Source organism: Lichenostomus cassidix, chromosome 1 (genome assembly GCF_008360975.1).
Source record: "Lichenostomus cassidix isolate B80296 chromosome 1, HeHo_3.0, whole genome shotgun sequence".
Taxonomy (NCBI): Eukaryota; Metazoa; Chordata; class Aves; order Passeriformes; family Meliphagidae; genus Lichenostomus; species Lichenostomus cassidix.
In genome coordinates this window covers 14,512,495-14,537,354 of record NC_139479.1, presented here as the reverse complement: position 1 = coordinate 14,537,354, position 24,860 = coordinate 14,512,495, and the positions used below count along the sequence as shown (strand labels likewise).

General features: G+C 42.8%; 2 protein-coding genes and 1 long non-coding RNA gene across 5 annotated transcripts in view; 1 reads left to right on the top strand and 2 right to left on the bottom strand.

The window, feature by feature from the left end:
* The window catches only part of BCLAF3 (BCLAF1 and THRAP3 family member 3), a 33,332-nt gene extending 28,055 nt beyond the window's left edge, over positions 1–5,277 (bottom strand). The window contains exon 1 of the mRNA XM_085050969.1: positions 5,143–5,277. The gene's annotated coding sequence lies outside the window, so the exon portion shown is untranslated. The remainder of the gene's footprint in view (positions 1–5,142) is intronic.
* A 6,301-nt stretch (positions 5,278–11,578) lies between these two features.
* LOC146444237 (uncharacterized) lies at positions 11,579–14,840 on the top strand. Its single transcript, XR_014849786.1, has 2 exons — positions 11,579–13,716; positions 14,107–14,840. It is a non-coding gene; the product is annotated as an uncharacterized LOC146444237 (long non-coding RNA).
* Positions 14,415–24,860, bottom strand: part of MAP7D2 (MAP7 domain containing 2) — an 81,587-nt gene continuing 71,141 nt past the window's right edge. For all 3 annotated transcript variants that reach the window (XM_085050927.1, XM_085050936.1, XM_085050947.1), the window contains 9 exons: positions 23,482–23,714; positions 22,993–23,119; positions 21,538–21,742; positions 21,318–21,422; positions 20,086–20,139; positions 19,377–19,455; positions 18,519–18,705; positions 16,553–16,829; positions 14,415–15,987 (listed from right to left, as the gene is read on the bottom strand). In XM_085050927.1, the coding sequence (XP_084907053.1) occupies positions 16,580–16,829; positions 18,519–18,705; positions 19,377–19,455; positions 20,086–20,139; positions 21,318–21,422; positions 21,538–21,742; positions 22,993–23,119; positions 23,482–23,714 (1,240 nt within the window). In that variant the 3' untranslated portion in view covers positions 14,415–15,987; positions 16,553–16,579. The remainder of the gene's footprint in view (positions 15,988–16,552; positions 16,830–18,518; positions 18,706–19,376; positions 19,456–20,085; positions 20,140–21,317; positions 21,423–21,537; positions 21,743–22,992; positions 23,120–23,481; positions 23,715–24,860) is intronic.

Sequence of the window (24,860 nt, the reverse complement as noted above, 5' to 3'; positions counted from 1 at the left end):
ATGGTATCAGGCAGCAAGCCTGTCTATAGCAGAATTACTTGATTCAAGTGAAGGTCCTACAGTTTCCAAGTCAGCCATCCTGGTGCTTCTAAAAAGCCAGGTCATGGTGGAGCAGAGGTGCCAGGACCTGGTTGCTTTGGGCTCTGAATTTCTCGAGGACCTTCTGCTGTACTTCGTGAGATACTATCACTATGAAGAACTACTTTTTTAACTAAGCAGCATTATTAGGTTCAGAGTGCTGCTTGTGTTTGTTATGTTACAACAATAAGTGACTCATTGGAAGAGTTATCAGTAACTGTGCTTAGACAGTTTTTAAATATTAATGGGAATCCCACCTTTTATTTTCTTTCCCTTGACTTTTGGAACTGGAATCAGACAACTTGCCTCTTGAGAGAAATGGCCTCAAGCCTGCTACCAGCTCTCCTTTGATTCCACCCCTGAGATATGAGTGTTTTGACAAGTACAAAAGTCTTTCAATATCCATCTACTACAAATCTGAAAGGAGTATCTTGAGACACTCAAAGTGTAACTCAAAAATGACCAAAAATTGTATGGAATATGCCAGCTTGAACACATGCTCTTGCAGAAAGGCTATAAATTTTTAACAACTTGCTTACCTGAACAGAACAACCTTCTATCTGCTTGACTTTCTCTGGCATGAAACAAGAAATCACAAATGACTGCATTCATCTAGGCTGAACAGAAAGGAACTAGAGCCCTTTCTAATGCAAAGAGCCCCAAATCAGCAAGTCCCAAACAGCTAAAACCCTGCAGATAAGAGCACAGACTGAGTAGAAGCAGTTAGCTCTCCTGGAACAGACTATAAATGTATGGACCGCTTTACATGTGGTTTTGGTGCCTTCCATCATCTACAACAGATCATGGAAAAAACCTTATTCAGGACACACCCAGGGCAAATCAATACTAACAGTGCTCATCACCAGGGAGCTGCTCTTCAATGCCTTCCACTTACAGTGAAGGGAGATGTCATTCCCATCCCTTTCAGAGGGATTGCCTGACCACCATCACAAACCTTTCAGAGGAGAGGGGGATAAGCACGTCTTTCATAGGCAAGGTTCCATGACCCACAGGACAACTCACACTGACTCTTGCAGTCAAAACTACCCACATCACTATTCTTTCTCTCACTTTGCCCAAAAAAGATAAGGAGCAGCTCCAAGCTTTTCACTGACTGCCTTCTAAGCGGGGATCAATCGGAAGCTGCAAGAGACACCAAAGTCTGTATTGCTGCCACGTCTATCAGGAAAGAAAAACCAGGAATTGAGACTTTCAACACCAGGACAACCAAGTATTTGACAGAAACATGATCAAATTAAAAGCTCAGCTGCAATCCAGATTTCAAGTTATTTTCTTCTCTTTTTTTTTTTCTTTTTGTTAAGTCTGCAATACTAGAAAGTCATTTACATCATCATTAAATAAAAAGTATAGAATTGGCAACTTCTCCACTATGTAAGTTATAACACCTGAGTCAAAGGCTGTCCCATGCAGTGCCTACTCCAGCCACTGTCCAAGCAGGACACAAGCCTGGCATGTTCTTGCCCTTTGAAGCAAATTCTATGACCTCCAACACCAAATGTTCAGGAAAAAGTATAAAAACCAAGAAACATCTGCCAGCAAAGCAGTCTCGACATTTCTGAACCCGCAACAGGATTCCTGTAGTCAATGCTTCCTAGACAGGCTTCAGTACCATCTCCATGTAACTCAGCTCTGCCAGCACATGGAGGTGACGCCCATCTCAGGGCACACCACCTCGGGCAAGGACATTTGCGACAGCTTTGAAAACTATCAGGTAGAACAGCTGTTTAAGTCAAGGACACACGCCCAGCTGAAACAAATGAAACCTGGCTGAAGGATTTCTAAACCATTACCTCTTTTAGACAACACAGCAGGTAACAGATCAATGCAAATGACTGAGAGCCAAATTTCCATCCTCAATTCTCTCACAGCTCTCTGATACTCAACCATGGCTCTTTATGATTACGGATCCCTTCTCCTGGACTTTTATCACTCTTAGAGCACCTTCCATATTTCCAAGGATATGTTTTGAATCTCCACGGTATTTTGTGGCAGGTCTGACACCACTGCAGTCTCACAGCCTAAATCCTCACCACCAGCAACATCAGGGAGATAATCCTTTTTTTCCCACATCCATTTTTCATGCCATGCTACATTTAAGAAATTTCCAGACGTGGTCCACAGCACCTTCCCAGGCAGCTGTGGCAGAGCAGCTGGGAATGGAGGGCAGCAATGGCAGGAGGCAGCACCACACTCCTGGTGAATGTCACAACTCCAGAAGCGCAGCTTCAACACTTCAGTTTATCTGACGAGAGACTGGGCCTCCCCGGCAGCAGAAGCACCCCTCCAGCCTACCAAAACCACATCCACTGGATGGCTTTAGAGCTTGTCCATCCTGTTCAGCTTTATCCTTTGGCACAAGATGGGGAAGGCAGGCTTTATACAAGCTGTATCCTAATGCCAAGGATTGTTAACAGACAAGCAGGCCTCGCACTAGTGAGGTAACTGTGCCTTGCAGGGGCAGCATGTGGGGATCACTCTCCTCTGTTTGCTACACAAATAGATAGACAGAAATATAAAAATTATTGTTGCCCCTTATACTAGCAGTAGGATGAATACCTACTACAGAAAGTACAGCCTTTACAGAAAGTACAGCTGAAGCATACAGAATTTCTTAGCGGACTACCTAACAAATTCTAAGTAATTGCTTGGAACACACAGCAAGTATTCCCCTGTGCCTGCATATTTGAGCAAATGAATAAAAATAACTGAGTAGGTCTACTGAGCATGTAACTTTTCAGTGTGCTCTCATTTAAAACCGACCCATTTAATTACACTAATTAGCAGGCAATGCCTCACCTTTGCAAAAGAACAGATTAGAATGCCAACTTGGAAAGACTGAGCAGGATAAATCTGCATCATAATAAATAAGGTATTTCACTCTCAAACTTCTTTTTTTTTAATACAAAGAAAACCCAACCCATAAATATATTAGTCAGCCGTTTCTATAATGCATTGAATTAGTGGCCTTTAACACCTGTTCACAACAGAGCTTCAAATGTTACAGCACCATCCCCAGCCACATCTGCTGACCAGTGTCCAAGGGGACACCAGAAGCATGTTAAATCTGCTTGTGTCGTAGTCCCAGAGACAAACCACAACTTCCTGCCTACTGAAAGCTCTCCAAAACATACGAACCACAATGAAACCATAGCTTTTTCACCTCCGTGTCACAAAACCACCAGAAAACCAAAATATGACCCTTATTTATTCAGAATCAGCAATGCCGCAGAACGGCATTGCCAGGGGGCTGGGAAGTCCAGGCTGCCTTCCCCAGTCACACCAGAGAAATGCATCCTTGCTGGAAGACTCCCAGCACGTTTCCTCCCTTCCCTGCAGACAGCAAGCACCTGCTGCCACCTGAGAGGAAAAGCAAACCTAACTGTGTGCAGCCACATCCCGCACCAGCTTGCCTGCAACACCAACTCAGCCTATGTTACCTCCTGACAGGTGAACACCCACAAGCCAAGACTGCACTAAAATCAAGCCCATCTTGTCCCAGCACAGGCAGATGGAGAGTTGGTTTGATGACTCTTACAAAAGCAGTGGCAGAAATACCAGTTCTTTTGCTGAAGGCAGATGTGGAGGAGTGCATGGACACTCAAGATAGACAGCTGTTTATCAGGATAACAGGGTGTGCCACTAAAGGAAGTTAATTAATTTCAGTTCACCTCATCAACACCAATATTAAAAAAAAAAAAAAAAAATCAGAAAAATGCTCAAAGAGAAAGACAATCCTCTGTGTTCTCTGCCCAGCTCTGCATCAGGCTGCCACAATATGACATCCATCACCAAAGATCCTTCCATGCCTTTTGCATATCTCTTCCCCTCCCTTCCTGGCATCCTCTTCCATGCTCTTCCTCCAGCCATCCACACCCAGCAACACTTTCACAGAAGATTCACTTTTCCTTTAGGATCTCCCAGCAATTTGAGCAGCTTTTTGTTTCAAACCCTTTTAACTCAGGAATCCAAACTATATTTATAAGTGACTTGGGGCACATAAGAGTGGCAGCAGAAATTAGACGTTGCTGTCCTAGGTGGAGCTGAGCCAAGTGAGGAGACTGCTATCACCAGTTCCTTACGAGACGTTACCACCCACTCAAACGTGTATGAGTAATTGTGCATAATCAACTTAACCACCCAAAAAAATATCAAAAAATCCCATAGATTCGGTCAAATTGGCACCCATTCATCTTGCTTTGGCTTGGCTCAGTCTGGAAAACATATTAAGCTAAACCAAAGACATACTGAAACTGAGTTATGACTGTTATACAAAACCTGTACTGTTCTAAGTTATTATAAATAAGACTTTAACTGGTGTAATTCTGAGTGTGACAACATACCGATTACTGTTACCAGGGACTGATGGTATTTATGCATTGCTCACCTCTAAGGTGTCCTTACAGTAGCAGTGAGCAGCGACCTCAGCTCTGCGGTGCTGCTGGCCCAGAGGGTTCACAGCACCACGGCTGTTCTGGAACAGTCACGACTCGGGAGCACGGCCGACAGCCCCGCGGCGGCTCGGGTGTGTGCCCCTGCGCTGGGCTTTGTTCCCGGCCCTCCCAAACCTCCTGACGGCCCGCGCACCGCACACACGGTCCGTACGTACATGTATGCACACACGCGGGGACAGGCGGCTCCGGGTGCCGCTGCTCCGGGCTGCCCCGCCGCCAGCAGACCCAGGGTGGGTGCAGCACAGTCCCCACCGAGCTCCCGTCCCCGCAGCTCCGCTGCCACCGCCAGCACCGCCCGGCCCGGAGCGGAGCGAGGGCGGCACCTCCACCCGCCTCCCTCGGGCCGGGCCGGATCGGATCGGCTGGCGGGCTCTGGGTGGGCGCGGCGGAGGGCGACTGAGCCCCGCGTACCCCGGGCCGGCGGAGCCCCGGGCTCGGCCCGGCCCGCGCCTTGCCGGCGCGCACCAACGCCGACGGGGACAATGACCGCGGCCGCCCCGGCTCCCCCTGCCCGCGGCTCCGGCCCCCGCCCCTCGCCGGGCCTCAACAGGCCCCGCCGCGGCCGCGGTGCCGCCGCCAGCCCTGCACTCACCGCCTGCGGCGCCGCTCCCGCCGCTCCTCGGGCCGCCGCCGCTCCGCCCCGAGCAGGTGCCCGGCGAGCCGGCGGGGCGGGTCCCGGCGGCCGCGCCGGCCGCGGCTGCTCCGCTCGGGCGCGGCGGAGAGAAAGGGCGGGCGGGGGGCGGGCGGCCCGGAAGGGGAGGGGAGGGCGGGGCCGGGAGGGGGTGGCTCCGGCGCCGCCCCTGACCGCCCCTCTCCGCCACCGGCCCCTTCCCCGAGGCCCGCGGTGCCCCTGACCGCCCCTCTCCGCCACCGGCCCCTTCCCCGAGCCCCGCGGTGCCGCTGACCGCCCCTCTCTGCCACGGGCCCCTTCCCCGAGCCCCGCGGTGCTGCTGCGGGCCGCGCGGTGCTGCTCGGCACTGCTCGGCGTGGGCGCTGCGCAGCTGCTTCCCGGCCGCTGCTTCCCGGCCGCTGCTTCCCGGCCGCTGCTTCCCGGCCGCTGCTTCCCGGCCGCTGCTTCCCGGCCGCTGCTTCCCGGCCGCTGCTTCCCGGCCGCTGCTTCCCGGCCGCAGCAGAGCAGAGGACGTTGTGCGCTGGCCCTTCCCGGGTATTGAATTCTGAGCGTCCTCTCTGCTGGAATGCCCTGTGGGAAGCAGAGCCCTTCCGTGACACCGGCAGCCAGGAGGGTCAGCTGTGTCCTGGGGGCATTAGGGCCAGCATCGCCAGCCGGGCAAGCGAGGGGATTGTCCCGTTGTGCTCTGCACTGGGGCGGCCTCACCTCGAGTGCTGGGGGCAGCTTTGGTCACCACAATGTAAGAAAGATATAAAGCCATTAGAGAGCGTCTAAAGGAAGGCTGTGAAAATGCCAAAGGGTCTAGAGGAGAGAAACCATTCAAGGAGTGACTGAGCTCACTTGCCTTGTTTCAGGGGGAAACCTCATCGTGGTCTCTAACTTGCTCATAAGGGAAGTGGAGGGGCAGGCTCTGATCTCTGTAGTGACAGTGACAGGACCCGGGGGAATGGCCTGAAGTTGTGCCAGGAGAGGTTTTGGATATCAGAAAAAGGTTCTTCGCCCAGAGAGTGGCTGGGCACTGGAACAGGTTCCCCAGGGAAGTGGTCACAGCACCAAGCCTGACAAGAGTTCAAGAAGCATTTGAACAATCCTCTCAGGCACATGGTGTGATTGTTGGGGCTGTCCTATACAGGGCTGAGAGTTGGACTTGGTGATTCTTGTGGGTCCCTTCCAGCTCAGAATATTCTGTGGTTCTGTAACACTTCCCACTGCCCCTCGGGCCCACAAGCAGCTGGCAGCTCCTGCGCAGGGCCGGGGGTGGCTGCAGTGGGGCAGGCCCCAAGGACCTGCGTTTGCTGGGGAGGCAGCAGAGTCCTGGCCCTTCCACTGATCTCGGCTGCACCACAGTGGGTCAGGCAGGAAAGGCTGGACTGAAGCCTCCCTGAGGCCAGACAGGTCCAGCCTCACAGCTGCAGCCACCACAGCACTGCCCCCAGCCTGCAGGTGGGGCGGCCATGCCTCCCTTGTCCCAGGCTGCTGCTGCTGCTGAGGGTCGAGGTGCCTCGCAAGGTATCAGGTGGTGCTCTCTGCAAGGCTTTTTGCAAGTTCCTGGAGTCATCAGAATGTGCACAGCAGGATGGCAGCACTCTCCTTGCCTGGGATCAGATCAGTCCCAGTGGCGTGAGGGCTCTCTAGGCTGCATTTATTCCCTCGATTGCCAATCTTGATAGCCAGCAGGCCCGACTGGTTTGGTGTCAGTTTTTCCTTCAAGAGCTATAAACAACAGAATCACACACTCAACATACTGTAACCCTTTCAAAACAAAGTATCTTCTTATGGCTGAAAACCCCTCAGAAATAGATTTATCAATCACACAAAACCAAGGAAACACTGATGCTATCTAGATTACATTGGCATCCAAGGCTGTTGGTCAAAGATCTTGAATAGTACTTTGGTGTACTTTCAGATCAACTCATTAATATAAATTTGATTCAACACAGTTGCAGGCACACACGTTTGTTGTTGCCCAAGCACAGAACCGATGTTGGTTTTGTATTTTTACAGTAGCTAAAGGAAGAGGAGTGATACCTGATATGGTATCATTACAGCAGCACAGGCAGACGATATCTGATCTGGTGTAAAGCTTACCAAAACCAAGGTAACCTTGTCAACATTTTTTTTTAAACAAATTAATTTAAGCCCAAGAAAGAACCAGACTCAGCACTCTGTGTTACACAGTCTTGACATTTTTGATCCAGTTGAGAGCCCTAGTGTTGCATTTACTCTGTCATCAAACCATGGCCTATCAGGGTGAAGTTATATCCACACAACAGAGAGTGGAGAGGGAGGGTTGGTTACTCTTGGCCCCTCTCAAAGGGATGGTCTCTGTTTCTACATGTTCTGAAGACCAGTGTGAGCTGCCAATTTTGGCTGTCCTTTGGACTTTTAGCTGCTGACATCTTCCTGTCCTTCTTTGATAGGACTGATCTTTCAACAGCGCATTATCTTCAGCTTTCTGTCTTCTCAAGCCTGGGGGCTGTAGGTGGGGCTGAGGGATCCCTTGTCATAGCTATCAATCTGTTTGCTGTCTTTGTCTACAGGATCCTGCTTGGTTCTCTGTGGACTAACTCAAATGCAAGGAACCCCACATGATTGTTGTATAAAAGAACTTTCTGCATTCACCCAAATGCTTGAAATTCTCATATAGAATTATAAGATCAATTTAAAATTTAGTTGTAGTGTTTCCCAATTAAAAGGGACTGCAAAAGATTTACTGACCCATAGGTCATAGAAATACAGTGGCAAGCTGCACCCAACACCCCTTGCTCCCTCTTTGCTGTGCTGGAATTTTTGCAATAGAAGTCTGGGATGAGAACTGGATCAGTGAGCTTTAGATGGGGAAAGTGAGACTGAAGCACACAGATGCCACTGATCTGCACTTTGCCAAAGAAACCTGTCCAGCCTGGGTGGCTCAGCCAGATAAGGTGCAGTCCCAGTTTGACATATATTGCAATATGTGGGATAATCTCTGTATAGGCAGCCACACTTTCATTCTCAAGATTCAGAAAGTCAAACAAACAGTAAAAAAGATTTGGTTCTATTCCCTGCTTCAGCTGGTGTAGTGGTTTGCCTGATCTCTGCATGTAGGGGGGTTACCACTGCACTGAAACTTAAAACTAAGCAGACACCTCACTTGAAGCAAAAACAGCTCTAGGTACAGACAGACAGCCTCTGTGCACATAGAATAAACTTCCACATGACAAAAATTATCACATTTCATTATTAACCTCTTTACTTGATGTCACCTCAGATGGTCTTGATCCAACACATATTTATTCTGATGGATAGCAGGAGGGACGCTATCCTGATGGATAGTAAGCACACAAGGATCTCTGTGGTTAGGACCGTGTAGTCTAGGAACACAACAGCTTACATGTACTTTACAAGTTAAATTAATATTTAAATCAGTGTCTATTAGTAGCTCCACAGCATCATTATTCTCCACCTCTAAATTGGGAAGGCTATTCTATTGCACAAGACTTGGCAATTACTGCTTATTAAGACTAATTATTTTAATCTATTTCCATGTTTTATTTCTAATTAAGTATCATTAGAATAGAGAATCACTTTCATATTCCTTTAATGCCTAATTTAGTAAACATTCCCTTTGGAAAGAGCACAACTCTGGTTTGCATGCTAAATACTTGGAAATGATGAATGGAAGTTACCTAAAATGCAAAAGCAGGAACTAGCCCTTGACAGCAGACAGATCTTATGTATCTGTCCTTTCAAGGAGGCATTTCATTTTCCACATAAAATGTTACTCTTGGCATTGCCCTTTGCTGAACCCTATTATGCTCATTAAAAAAAAAAAAAAAAGAAAGAAAATATCTTGATCACTGGCAAGGTCAGGCACAGAAGCAGGCAGAGAATAAGGAATGTGCTCCCCAAGCTGTGCTGGGGAGCATAACCGGGGCCTTCCTGCACTGCCAGGGGTGACCATGGCAGCAGCTGCTGCTGAAGACCTGCTCTCCACTGAGGTGCACCAGATAAATGACATTAAAATCTCATCACGGGTTAGCTTGGTTGTCATACACAATTTGTTTTGGTGTCTGCAGACAGAGCCTGTAGGTGGTGATAGTTAAAAGGGAAGAAGCATCTCGGAGTGATGAGAGAGGGTCTGGTGGAGTCAACACCCACACGATTATCTGGATCCACCATCAAGAACTGCTGTCCAATGTTAAGTCATGGTTTTACCAGCCAAACTCTCATAATATCTAAAGGGAAATGTTTACTTTTGTACTTCACTATCTTGCTATGCCTCCTGATTAGATTTGCATGGCTTTAGTAACTTGGATCTCTGCTTTTGAAGGAGTATCACATTTATGCTTTCCTCTGCCTCTCACCCATCCCTACCCCTTAGTGCAATCAGGTACTCTTTTATCAAGAAGTTTTCACCAAACCACAAAGAGTGGCTCCTGTTCTGAAATGAAAGTGAGCTGCCTAATTCTTTGCAGGCATGTTGGTAATTTATTTCTTCTAATGGTAGTAATAAAAAAATATTTTTGTCATTCAGTGGAGCAAAATTAGCTAAATCTCTAAGTCCCCAGCAAAGGAGCACCAGCTCTTTCTCTTAATTTATAGAAAATTAGACACTGGGGTTTAAGTAAATTCCTGAGGTTATTTGTCAAAGGAACTTCAAATCTCTAATACCTTATGGAGACAAGACAAGAATTCCGGAATTAAGCAAAAAAACCCAAATTCAGTTGAAAGAACTTTAACAGTTTTCTGTGGAACCATGATACTTCTTTCAGTCTAGGCTCAAAGCAAAAGATAATGACAATTTCCTCCTTAATAGAGGAAATACGTCCTACATTCTTTAGCCTTGAAATTTTATTAAAGCTGGAAAGTAATTGTTTAATTAAAACCTGAAGGAATGTGAGAGGATGACTAACTGCATGACTTGGCTCCGATAACATCACCAAATTACTCTTCAAAGGAAGCCTCCAGCAAGCCTGGGCTCTCATGACGTAACAAAGCCTGTGTTTTATTTATAAGGTTATCGTGGCTTTCCTGTAACAACACATGAAAATGTGCCATTGCTGCTGGGCGTAGAGCCTGTGTGAACTTGGTAGGATTTTGGCAACATACCAGTGAAAACAATCTCAGTGTATGAACTAACACCAATGTGTGACAAAAATACAGCAAGAGGATTTTAAAAGCAAAGGCTTTGAGCTTATCACCCAAGAGGCAACAGCAGATGAATTTGAGGAGGAAGGCAGAGGTGCAAAAAGGCTGCAATTCTTTGCTTGTGCAAGAGCCAGGTCTTGGAAAGATGAGAGAAGAAGAAATTGCAGCAAAACATCAGGATGGAAATCTGACTGAGGAGAGAGAAAATTTAAAAATGTCCAGCTCCAGACATTGTGGGCATGACTGATACTGATTTGCCTTAGGAATTTTAATAATAATTATGTGGTGGTAAATATGTGCAAAGTGTCTTAGCATTCTTCAGTGACCATGACCTTCACCCATTCATCAGTTCATTTATTTGCTAAATCCACCAGCAGCTTCATTTGCTACAGGACACCTGTGCCAAAGCCCAGCACTGGCCCAAGAACATTAGCATAAATTAACCTTGTAGAAATGTAGGTTAGAAATACAAACGTTGCTTGCCAAGAGGGAAGAATTTCTGACCCAGTCTTCAGCCAGGGAAGTTTTAGCTATGTCTGACCAGGGCTGTACCTGCTGCCAATGCAGCAGGGTTTCACTGCTGTCTCTGACACACTACTGCACATATTGAGTCTTTAAGACTTCTTGGACCTCTGTTTCTTTGCCAGCTGTGGTGTGGGCAGTCTTTGTCCAGGAACACAGAGAACCCATTCCAGCACACAATGACCAGAATTTGTATTCTCTTGAATGTCTACATTTGAACTGATAAGAGGTTTAAGAAAAAAAAAAAAAAAAAAAAAAAGAGTGAAAACTTGAAATCTATTCCTGACTGGGACCTCACACGAGGAAAATTAGGACTAACTCCGTTGAATTTATTGGTAAAAACCCCTGCAGCTTTGTGTATTTAAGGTGCTAAAAATGGTATTTCAGACGATGCTGCCATCTGTGTTTTAAGAGAGAGGTTACTCTGAAAAGGGATGTGTGAGCATATTAATATGGTATTACAGGTATTGCCCTGATCCTGCTTACTGTGCTGCTCATGTATTCAATTTGGTGAGAGGGGCTATTATTTCTAGAAAAAACATGAGGAAATACTGACAGAGTCATTTCCCTGGTTCTGGACATCTCTCACACACATTAATTTTTTTCATCAGTTATGCAATTTTATGTCCTTAGCTCCATTATTGTACAGCACCAATCACTACAATTGCCATGGACTTCAAGTTATTCCTCATAGGCACAGCAAGAAGATCTAAGTGATATTGCAAAGCTGCTGGTTTGAGCTTTTTATGTAACTATTTAAAAACTTATTCTTAAAGAAAGAACTTCCTAGAGCATGCAGTTCATTGCTTAATGCTCCTCCTATTTGCTGAATCTCTCCTGCGTCATAGTTGGTTTTTCTCTGGAAATCATTAAGACTTGATTATAGCAAGGATACACATCTATTTTTGTAAAGTTCCCAAGTGAACATGGCACACCATCTTCTAGAGCATCTATTTTGATCCTGAAAATTGCAGGCCTCAGGTAATCATCAAACCTACTAGTTCAAAAACATTACTAAGCTCAATCTTGAATAATCAAAATGCTATAAAATATATGCAAGCTGGAGAGCAAACAAGGCTACTGGGAAGAAAACAAGTATCTAAAATTCTGCTGATCAAGAAACCATTTCCTTATACTTTACGTAATTATTTTAAAAGCTTGATTTCTCTTAGAGTTTCTACTTGAAGTTTTAAGGAGTTTTACACCTCACATGTTGCATCAACAGACACATTAAACTGGAGTGAACAGCATCACCTACTCTTCAGCTGAAGGAGATCATCATGATAAGACAAATCATGGGAAAAAAAGTGGGGGAGAAATTAACATTGTGGTTCTAAGTGTTCTGGACAGGTATTATTGCACTAACAGTAATAACAAAACCACATCTGAATATTTTTTCTGTTATTTTTAAGTGTACATATTCTGGAGAGATTGAATTTAAAACCTGCTTTCCTCAAGATTAAAAAGAAAATCCAGAGAAAATTGCATTCATTCGTAACATAAAATATATTTTCCAGATTTTAGCATAGTGGCTTAGTAGTAATAATACACTTTTCAGAATTGAGTATTGATACTGAAAACCAACATCCCCAATATCAGGTAACTGCCATTTGGGTCTATTTGTGCACCCAGACGCAGCGGCAGCTTAAGTGAACAACCACTTGCCATGCTAGTTTTGGAGGCAACCAACAGCCTGACCAACACTATCCTGAAATGAAAGCAAATGAGAGACTTTTTTCAGTTTCTACCTTTTTCTTGAATAGGGAGGGAGAAGAAGTAAGGAAGAAGTCCCAGAGGTCACTAAACCAGGAGAAGCAGCGGCATATTACCACTTACTCATTTGTGCCGCTTACAGGACAGTCCCTCTCCTGTGCAGGACACAGAACAGGCTTAGGGAAAACAAGATACAAACCTCAGAGTCTAGATTTCAGCTCCTGAATATTGAACTACTTACATTTTAATACAGGGAAGGGACCCCAGTTTAAACCTTAATGGGAAGGATGTCTCCTTCTAGGGTTTCCAGCCTGCCGTGCAGCACTGAAGCCCAGTTATCCTGGGATCTCAGGCTTCTCTGACCAGCATGATCAATGCTGAAGGCCCCTGTGCTACCTTGGGCAGTACAAGAGCTGCAGTGCCACACTGACAGTGCCTCAACAGAAATGGGGTGGTGGCAGGGGCACCTTAGCTATAGATGCTGTCAGGCTGGGACTGAGGTGGCGTGGGGAGCAGGATGGCTCTCTCTGTGAGAGGTGGCAGAGGGAAGATCCCCACCCTGCCAGCCAGAGCAGCAATCTGTGCTATTTCTGCAGCTTTCTGCATGCATCTCATTGTACAATTAAAGCAGAGAGGATGATTCCCCCTGCTTCCAGCTGTTTATGACTAGCTGAAAATGCAGCCTGGGCGTTCAGATCCACCCCTCATTGATGCAATTTTGTTTCAAAATTAACTCCCTGGGGAGATGAGGTCTGCTCAGAACCTTCGCTGTGGTACAAGACAAGCTTTGGCTGCCATTTCCTAGGGCAACACCATGGAAAGTGCTGAACCTAATCAGAAAGCTACTGTTATAACCAATTACCTCACAGCTGTTATTTATCCATGTATTAGAAACTTACTAATAGTTATATAAAATTACAGCAGAAAAGCTCTATCAAGGACTTGCATGAATCACTAGCAATCCTTCACTGCAGTTGCAAGACCACTGACAAATTCAAAGTGAAACTCATTGCACAGTCTTGAATTACAGCAGCAAACAGTGGGATGTGCTGGGATAAAGAAGTTACATCATCAAAAGCAAAAAGAAAGCGATTTAACCCCTCAGCTGAGAGTCACTGCTCTAGATATTCAGCCAAATTTGAACAGTTACATCTGAAAGCAAATAAAAAGGTAAATATGCAGTATCTTTCTTCACAATATTTTTCTTCTTGCTTCCTTCAATCTTAGTAAATAATTGAGTGGACAAATAACATGAATATTTCAGGAGTCAACACAAATGAAATGAAGTGTCACCATGGAAAGTATTAATATACTTCATCATAACAGCAAATTCTCTCATTTGCAATTTTGACTGAAGTGATGATTTAAAAAATTTCCCCACAGTATTTCACCAGAGAACTAACAGCAGCTCCAGGCTGGTCCCTTTCCAAGCAGCAGTGTGCGCATGTAGCTTGAAGAGAAGTTCAGCATTTATGTCATGGGCACTCTTACAGCTCACTAAACAGAACAGTATCTACTGGCCACAGCTCCCAAATTTTCTTTGCTTATTTTCTTTGCCAGGGAGCAGAAGCTGGGGCTGCAAGCTGGCCCCTATACTGTCACCAGCCCTCTGGATGCCACAATTTGGAGTCCCCACCTCAAGGCTCTTCACAGCTACCAGCCTGCACTTCCTCAGTGCATAGGCAAGACATCAGAAAGCAAATGAATATAAGGCAATGGGAACAACGGTAAAGTATTTTGAGGTTCTGACAACCACTCCTTCATTCAATATTATACCCTCCTTCAGAAAACACCTCAGAACAAATTAACACACAAGTATTTTTAAATCAGTCGTATCGTTGTGGGAATAAAAAGCCCCAAGAAACAAGTCAGATTCATAAATGAAAATGTATTTCACCTTTATACATGCTATACAGGTCATGCAAATACAGAAATCTACAGGTTATACAATGACACATAATAAAATATAATATGACATTTGTCAAACACAATGTATTACAGCAAAACAAACTGTTTCTGTTTGTTTATTATTTAGGAAATAGGTGAAGGACTAATTTGGAAGACACAGTACCATGCTACAGCTTACTGCACAGTCAAAAGAAAGTATTTCTTTGAAGTACACTAACATAAATAGAGCTGGGTTGTTGTAGGTATGATTTTTTATGCATTGCACATCAAGTCACTGGTTACTTTCCCATTGCTGAGTTTTAAGAGCACAAGAATGGTGCTACAACTGAGCTCAATCTACGCTGTGAACTCTCACATGTGGAAGAAAAAAAGAAAAAAAAGAAAAACACCCCCCCCTCCAAGTTTTCACATCTTTTGTGTTAGTGTCCATAGAGAGTTGTATTTATAATTTATTCTTATAAGGGATTGGACAAAATGTCCTCAAAGCAGTACCTGATCTAGCACAAAGGTTCAGCAACAGAAATAAAGTTAACCCTGTATGGCACATGACGTCCAGACCCTGTACATGTTGATGTGGACTGTTCCATACAGATGTTTAAAGAATGTTAAGGAGCCCTCAGTGCTCTCTGCATGCGCCTTGGCCTTTGTGTTTCTGCTGCAACGTTCACATATTATTTTGCTGCTGACCAAATCCCATTTTGTTGAGCCTACAAGAAGACAAAATACTTCTCTGTGTGATAGAAAGCCTGCTGGTATCAATCAAGTGTCTGCATCTTCAGAGGTTCACGTGTTACCTCACCTCCTGATCACTCACTCAGATCTACTACAGCTATACTACATATATATTAAGGGGTTACACTTGGCATTTTGCCTACTTTGCTTACAGGTGTTACACAAACATGTTTTTAAACACAGTTGACAATTGCTCCCAGACTAATTAATATTAACCAGTAAGTGCCACTAGTGACTAAAAGTGTCAACAAAATCATAAGGGGATAGTTCCCACACTCCACAGTCAATAAGAAGGCTCTTTTGATTCCAGCAGCTATATGTTTTTCAAGCCTCTTCAGCTACAGTTTTGAATTATACACCTCAGAAAAGTTGCCAATAACTCCTTATTAAAGACAAAAAAAGATAGGCACGAAACTAAAGTACAGTATATTTGTATCAATGCACTGTGGGCAAACCCCATCATTATTTACAAGAAAAAGATGTCTAAATGGATGTATGATCAAGCTTAGGGAAGAATTATTTAAAAATAAAATGCACAGGTAAAATCACAGTGAAGTGTTGAGATGAATTTTAAATTAGGAGAAGAAATAAGTGCTTTATTAGCAGCTAAAGCTCAAATTCTAATGCACGCTCCGTCTTCCCTGAAACCATTCAACATATTCCCTGGGAAGACAAGTTATATTCAGCTCTGATTATTTGAAATCCAGTGTTCAAGGACTGCAGAAGCTTTTTCAAGTGACAAGCTCATATTTTACTGCCAGTAGCATCACAGGGGTATATATCCTCCACAAATTGTTACCTCTGTCAATTAAAAAGAGAGAGAACAATATCAAGTCAGCTACAGAAGTTAGATGATCTCAGTTTTGTAATTTAGAGTATACTCTTCCAAAAACCTGTCTATGGCTTTGTACTTTGAAACTGCCACTGAAGCCAACTATGGTTCTTTACTATGCTGGCTTTTCAGGGTATGTGATTCTACGCTGCAAGTTTTACAGCAGCAGAAAAGAGTAAGCAGCAGCAATAACTACCATTGCCTGGGCTGGCCCCACTTTTAACTGTTTTCTTCATGCAAATAGGCTCCAAAGATATACAGGAAAGGTATCATATTAATGAAGAAATTCCAGATGCCTAAAGGAAATGCTTCCATTTACCAGATACTTGTAGTTGCTATGATACAGTCAGTTTGCATATGATACCAATTTACAGACAGCTGCAAATATCAAAGATTATGTTGAATTTAAATACCTAGGAGAACAGCTTTCTTTCTCTCTCCACACTGCTGTGTACAACTGCTGTAATTTTCTGGGAAGCTAGTAAGTAATCACAGCAATTTATCATATCTAAGATGTTTATCACAATACTGTACCTGTATCTGTTCTGAAAAGCGAGGCTGTCAACATATAGAATTAAGTGTATTTTCCTGTCCTGGGCTGTTAAATCCCTCAATCAAGTTTTTGTTACAGTCATCTAGGCTAAGGGTATCACTGGACATCTTGGAGTAGGTAGCTTGGCCTGTGAAATCCAAGAGGTCTTCAAGGGCCTTGGCATTACTTGTCCCATTTTGGTCCAAAGAAACACCTGGCATGAGTTCATTCATGGGTGAATATTCAGGGATAGAGATAAGTTCTTCTTTTGAAACAGGGCTATATGAAAGATAAAGGAAAGAAAGAAAGAATAAGAGGTGTATAACTTTTCATTAAGCAGCAATCAAATTAAACCTCTGACTGTTCAGAAACTACCACTCATCTTAAGGCAGCAACAGCAAGTCTTTACCTAGAGAATGTCCTAATCCAAAGGAAAAGATATTGCCCTGTTCAGGATGGAAGGTCATACCTAACCTATGTCCCTTAATGATTAAGGTTTGTAGTAGCTGTGTGACAGAGCCCTCATCTCCTAAACCCCCATCCCTGATAGTTTACTGAACTGAGCTTACTGATCAGTCATTATTTCACTCCCTACACCATTCATTTACCTAAATGTTTATTGCACCTTTCACATTACTGCCCTGACCCTGCAAACACTAACTTAAAGCACTCATGTTACACAATTTTAATAAAAAGTTATTTCTTAAGACCTTATGATATACTTGAGACACTGAAATCCCATAATTAAATCTTAGAAATGCTGCAGCCACCTGTTTTGCTTAAGTAAGTACAGCTAGTGCATTTTAGCTTGAAGAAGAAAAGGCAGAGGAATGCTTTCACAGACATTTCTAAAACTATGCTGGGGTGGTGGGTGAGTTGAGGGCAGAACTATCATGTATGAAATCCTGCAACACAAAATGTAAGGGGTGCCACCAATAAGAAAGTGGGCTTAATGGGAATTAAATAACATGATCTACCCATTGAGACTGTACTGTACAGCTTGCTTCCAGATGAGGTCTGAGACACAAACATTACCAGCAGGTAAAATAAAAAGGAGCTGGATAAACTCACAGGCAACACGACAACCAATGGCTACTTAAAAGGCCAAAGTAGAACTGTACCTTCAATATCCCTAAAGCAGCACTTCAGTGTGATCTTGGATTGCAGGAAGTGGTAGGCTCAGGTGCTCTCCCTAATTTTTCTTATTGATATTCTCTAGACCAAATAATGGGCTACCTGGCCTTCTGGTCTGAGCCAGTAGGGCATTTTCTACATATTTGTGCATAATTGCTGGAAATAGTGAAATAGTATAAGAGGTTCAACTGACTTACTGCTTGAGGGAGAACAGTATAAAAATTCCATGTTTAAAATTCAGACCTAGCTTTGTCTTAGCAGCCTTAAATTAACTGCCTATATATAAAAACATATAGATAAAAGAATTTCAATTAAAATTAAAAACCCTTTTTTTCTGCACATCCTTTTGTCAAAATGTGATAGTATTTAAAACCACAAAGTTATTTACTGATTGCCATAATTTTTTACTTGTTAAGTACTTAAAATTCTATACCCATTATTTTCTTTATTCTGTTTGTATGGATGCAAGAATGCTCATGCATCACAGCTATGCAGCCAGATTAAAAAATGGTGACATCAGAACAATATCTACAGTAGCTGCTTTCACAAAACTGGCCGAAAGGTTTGGGCAAACTTGCATGGAATCCATAAGTAAGGACTGTGGAATGATTTCAGAGTCCCCTCCCCAAATATGTGAGAGTGAGATGAGGTTCTGTGGCTCTTGTCTCAAACAGCCAGGAGCACCCTGGCAGGAGCAGAGCACACCCTAGCACACACCCAGCTGCCACCCTGAGGGGCATGTGAGAAGCAAAGTAGTAAAGTATTATCAAACAAAACCCAAACTCCGTGTCTCATATGAATTCCACAATCCCCATTGGTAGATCTGGTCTGTACCTCACATCCATGGACTGAACCTCATCTGCTGAATCTTCCATGCTGTTAGATTTCCCATCAACAGCTTCCAGCTGAATAAGTCCTGCAACTGACTTCAGTCCATTAGCAACTACATCTTGGGAAGGGATTACAGAGGCAGCACTTTCTAAGCTTTTATTTTTCAGGCAGGTTGCCAATCCATTGATCTCTATAAAAGAAGGTTAGAAATTATGACAGTAGAAACTTGATTATTCAAATAGTTTTAAGTTGTACATTGAGTAGAAAGGAAGACTGACAACGCAGTAGACTTGGTTCAATGCATGACTCATCATATTATATTGTCATTCCTCTATTCCACTCCAAAACTGCTCTTTATGCTACACCTTTTAAATTTGAGGAAACAGGAAGAGAATGCTTTAACCTTTATACCATGTACTAAAAATCTTAGCCTAGGGAAGTAAACAAAACATAGATAAATGCCAGATTTAATAATCCTTTAAATACATATGCTTTTTTAATGAAGTCAAATTAAATGTAAGATTTAGAGTCATACTGTAAAAAGGTTGGTTGCGTGCAAAAATTTTCTACTTACAAAATCTGAAGGTAGGTTGCAGCAATAAAACATTGGCAGATTGGAACCTTTAATTTACAAAAATGCTACGTCAGGTACTAAAATAGGGAGAAACTTTATTCTGCTTTTGCTTAAGTGGCAAAGCAAAGCTGTCTCTGGTTTCTAACATTTGTCACTGATGCAAATGTAGCTGTTCTTTCTGAGATGAAAGCAAAGAACTTATGGCAGTACAAATCTCTGCATCAGATCAAAAAATTCTGAAGAGAACCAACTGCGAAAATAGGTCAGAAAAATACGGCAATTTTTACCTGGCTGGCTGAAAACAAGGGCCTTTGGTTGCTTTTCCACATTCAAAGTTGATGGTATCTCCAGTTTTGGCTCTTCCTTCTGCAAACAAGTAATGATTCAACTGTATTAGAGGAAGTACTGTAACCTGCATGGAACTGATTGGACTCAAAACTTGTGAGACTGCCCAGGGCCACAAGGTAACAAAGACCATCAACACCAAGACAGGACTTTTTTTTTTTTCTTTTTTATTTAGGCATAGCATTTTTTTATTAATTCAAAAAGAAAACATTCTCTAAAAGTAACTGAAGAAACGATTTCCTAAGCAGATTAGAAATTAAAAACTGACTGTCACTTCTTAGCTGAACACAATTGCCTTCTTTTCATCCCCCATTCTGGACAGGCTTAACAAAGACAGCTCAGTAACTAACTCACTGGCTGGTACAAAGCAGGAAGACACATCAACAGCAGCAAACATTACAGCTCCAGCATCCAGGAATGCCCCTTGCTAGATGATGAGGGGGGTGATCTGCAAAGGTTGCACAAAAGCTGTGTCTCTGTAGCAGTGACTGTGACACAGCAACAGTCACTCTCAGTTTGAAATGCATCTAAAGTTTGGGTCTAGAGCACACCTAAGTACACTTACTGACGTGGAATTATCCCAGAATTCGTTTTCCACATATGATAATTAAACAAAATCAAAAAATCCTGCAACCACATACTGTTTCATACCTTTATTTCTGGTGTTTCACTCTTCCTTGTTCTCTTCATTATTTCATCTATTCTCTATAAATCAAAATAAATTTGAGGATGAGATGGCAGACAGAATATGTAACACAAGAGACACACATGGAAAAAAGACAAAAAAACTTTTCTTTACTGTCATGGCATTATCTCTGCCTGTCTTGGGAAAGGAAGAAAAATAAGAAAAATAAAGAAACTGAATGACAGAAAACATCTTGGAGCTGGTTTCACCTATCAGATCTTACAGAACATGACTTTCTCAATAAATGCACTTCATAAACAAGCATTTTTATACCAGGTGTTTGCAGTTATGAGTTGTGCTCAGTTCTGGAACAAGACACACGTTTAAAACCAACACTGATTATTTTAATCTAGTTGCTTTTCCAACTATTTCCAAATATTTCCTTTAAAAATAGTTAGCCTTTTCAGAATAGAAGAGCAAAAGTACATAGCTGAGGTTATTCTTGCTGGAAATGTGTAAGGCATTATCCTAAAATACCTTTATTTTCCTTCTTTGTTCATTAAAAAACCAAACTATTTCAGGTGTAAGACACTTTGGTAATCTGCAGCTGCAACATGCCTCCAGTTCAGTGATGAACAGTTTAAAACATATTTGGAGTAACATTTATGGACAGATGACCTTTTGTAACCAGACAGGGGTTCTGCAGCTGTTCTCTCTTTCCCACACACAGCTGTAAACAAAGCTAATTTATGCAGCTTCAGCCATTTCTGTGTGGAGCAGTGGACACATACAGTCCTGCTGCTCTGCATAATGCAACCAGAGACCAGACAGGTGGGGAAAAAGCTGTTTGTTACTTTACATAAATTTTCTCAATTAATGACACAGAGCTCTTGTTGAGTGAGTTTTAAACAAAGTCACTCGTGTTCCTCAGTAGTTTGTGATGTCCTGAGCTGGGCAGCAATCAACATTTGCCCTGGCATGCCATTCCCTGCTTGTCTGAGGCACTTAACTTTTCAGGTAGAGGCTGATTCTGTGTTTGCTCAGCGCCTCCTAGAAAGCCATTTGCCTTAGGCAATTCCACCTTGTTACAAATTTTGGAGTCCATGTTTCCCTAACAGGCAAGTAGCAAATGCTAAATTTGACATAACTATTCACCTGTAATCCCTCCAGTTTATTGTTAGTAGATACTACTGGGTACTTCCTGGGTTATGTATTTAAACAAGAAATGAAATAATTATCCTGAGATGCAAATACCCACCTTCTTCCGCTCCAGCCTTTCCTGCTCAATTTGCTGCATGATTTGTTCCCTTTCAAGACGAAGTTGTTCAGCTGCCTCACGGGCTTTGATTTCTGCTTCTTCCCTCTAATCAAAATGGGTAAAATATGTTAGGGCCATTATTTATTTTAGGCAGATTACCAAATATGAAGATGCATATTTTATATGTATAAAATTTTCACATTTCTGTTTGAGATGATACCTGTTTCTCAAGTTTGGCTTGGAGCTCTTTTTCTTGCTTTTCCTTCAGCATTTGTTCTTCCTCAGCTCTTCTCCTGGCTTCCTCTTCAGCCTTCTTTCTAGCTGCTTCTTCTTCACGTTTCCTTTCCTCCTCCTTCTTACGAGCTTCTTCCTCCAGACGAAGTCTTTCTTCTTCTGCCTTTCTTTTCTGTTCTTCTCTTTCAAGCCTGCAAAAAATAAACCAGCAGGTTTAAAAGGCTTCATCTTGTTCAGCAGGAATCCTATTGTATGTACATCAGTAACTGACAACACATGCATGAGCACGTATTTTCATGGAAGATGCCAGAATACAGTGAAGAGGTTGAGCACATGCTCAGAATTCAGGTTGCTATCAAGCTTTTACTCCAATCTAACTTTTAACACCTAAAATATTTCATACAAGTTAAAATTTCCATTGAAAAAGCATGTGTGATCAAAGAAAATATTTCCATTCTAATTTCAGTTAGAGTGTCAATAATAAAATTAAGTTTCAAGAATAAAGGCATCCCTCTTTCTCTGTACTTGACACCCAGGGTATCTATAAACAAGCATCTTATCCTTTGCTTCATCTGAAGATAAACAGATGGGAAGAGTAGCAGCAAAGTCCACAAAACAGAGAGAAACAGTGGAAGGAGTGGGTCTAAATTCCACCTGTGTTGTTCCCTGGCCCACTGAGGGACATCATGCTCCTAATGAGTTGTTTTGTAAGTGATCATTCTTACTGTTCTATCAGGGCCAAAATGGCAGGAGCTGGTGATTCCACTCCCACCCCACTCCCTCCACTGTTCTTTTAATAAGAAAAACCAAAGTTGAACCTAGACATGCAGAGTTAGTGATTTACTATTAGGGGTTTAAAGGAAGTGCATGATTTGTTGATGCTTGCAACCAGCATCCCATGCACAGAACAACCTAAAAGTTGTTCCCAGAACACAGCCAGAACTTCACTGCTTGAACACAGCCACCTTCATTCTGCCCACACTCAAAGCCCTTAACGCCTGCAGCAGAGTTGGGCAGGAAGATGAACTTCAGGTTAAGCCATGAATGATTCAAGTCTTACCATTTAATGCATGTCCTGCTGCTGCAAAACCATTTCTTCTACATGATGTACCTCATTTAAAGCCACCTCAAATATTTTGTTATAATGTAAAATACTTCATGTATGTCCAGACTGCAGTGTGCAGTGCACTTCAGCATGGACATGCCTGAAGTATTTGGAAAAGTAACAGTTTATTCAGGTTCTTGAAGAGGAAAAATTATTTTCTAACTTCACAAGTCATAAAGACTGCAAAAGACACTAATGAAGTATGAGTCTAAAATTAAAGAAATTAACAGATGTGTGTAAGCTCCCACTTGATTCCAAAACTGCCACAGTTTCAAGCATCTTCAATGATACAGGTTAAATTATTAGGTAATAACTTTCACAAAGCAATAGAGATACCTTTCCCGTTCTTCTCTTTCCTGTCTCTCCCTTTCCTCTTGCTCTTTTTGCAGGCGGGCCTGTCGTCTTTTCTCTGCTAGAATTTTTGCAGCTTCTTCTGCATCACTTGTTCCTGCTGTGATCTTTCCTAGGAGAAGACAATCACGGGTGGAAAGTCAGGCAGGGAGAGTGCCCAGCAATTCCAGGTTTGCACAGAGGCTGACGTGGGCCTAGTTCACAATGGTAAGACACCTTTCTAAAAGCACACATCAGCATTTTCAGCAGAGAGAAGATGGAATTGGTAAGGGCATCCCTGAATGTCAGCATTTTCACATCCTCATTAATAAGTGCTTCTGGTATTTTAGTGAAAAATGTATTTTCAGGTTCCAGTATTTTACACATTCTCATAAGCCTATGACTGAGCAGCTTCCTGAAAAGAAAAGCTCATCACTGTTTGAAAGTCTCAGGGACCCATGTTATCTTGCAATAACATCTTTCAATAAGGCTCACCTTCAGTGTTGTCAGCCTTTCCAGCAGAAGGCACATGCTTCTCAGGAGTCACCTGGCCTGCGTCATCAGCACGTGCTCCTGGGGACTTCAGGTGACTGACATTTTCTTTCTCCTTGTCTGCTTTCTTTTTAGGTGTTTCCTGGCTGAGATTGGAAGTGGCACGATGCTTCACAGGAGAAGCTGGATATTGTTTGGTGTTTTTAGGAGACTGAGGATAAGTCTTCGCAACTGTCCTGATAGGGAAAACAAAAATCAAAACAGGCCAGATGTTACACAGCTTGGAATCAAACTCCATCTTCACGTTTCTTGTTCCTTCTTGTCTCTGGCTACAGAGGAGTATCAGCTGATTTGCACAATACTGAAAAGAACCACCTGGATGCAATCAGAACTTGAAATGTATGGAACTGACATGGAAGTGCACATGATTACAGGAAATTCTCATTCAAATAAACCAATAATACTGCCTGAGGTCTAGGAGAGAGATAGGAAATTGTGGACTACCTAAACCAATGATTGTAGCAATGACCATTTCAAAACAAATTTTTCAACATTACTGTTTCTACAGTCATTTTGAACATTTAAACCAAAGCTATGGCTGCTCTATGTCTGTAGAAATTATAATGAGTTACAGTGTGCTGCTTTCATCTGAATACCATCTTGTCAAACAGAGTCTTTTTCTAATAGTATCTGGTTTTCCAAAAAAGCACCAAAAACCAGTATATACAAAGGTAAGGCTGGGTACCACAGAAAGAGACAGACCTAATCAAACCATTTTATTGCCAGCAACACTGTTTGAGTTAGTGCTTTTTTCAGCAGCAACACAACAGACTGCAGACTCCAAACTCAGCCCCTGCAGCCTTTCACAAGCTGCATTTGTGGTGTTGGTGATGCACAGCAGCAATGCAGCTCAATGCTCAATGGATTGCTGCACACTTCAGGTGAAGTGATAACCCCAAACTCAGTTCTGGGAAAGTGGAAGGGTAAAGATACCTGATATTCACTGAAAATAGGTGCACATGAAGAGAACAGATTACCAGGAAACATAAAACTACACTCAAACACCATTCATTATTTATGTAACACTAGTAACTAGCACTTACTAATGTTAAGAAAGGCTGGGATGTGTGACTAAGTAGTATGAGAATAAAGAGATTACAATCTTAAAATAATGATTTATATCAGTCTCATTAGAATAAATTATCTTACATGAAAGTGAACATTACACATGTATTTTTAACCTTCTGCATGGATATGCAATTATGATATAAATGTATTATCCCTTACCACTTTTTTCATCTATACAATATAGAGTTTCATATACTATACCACATTTTCTGGACTATACACTCATTCTGGCAAACCACAAGCATGAAAACATG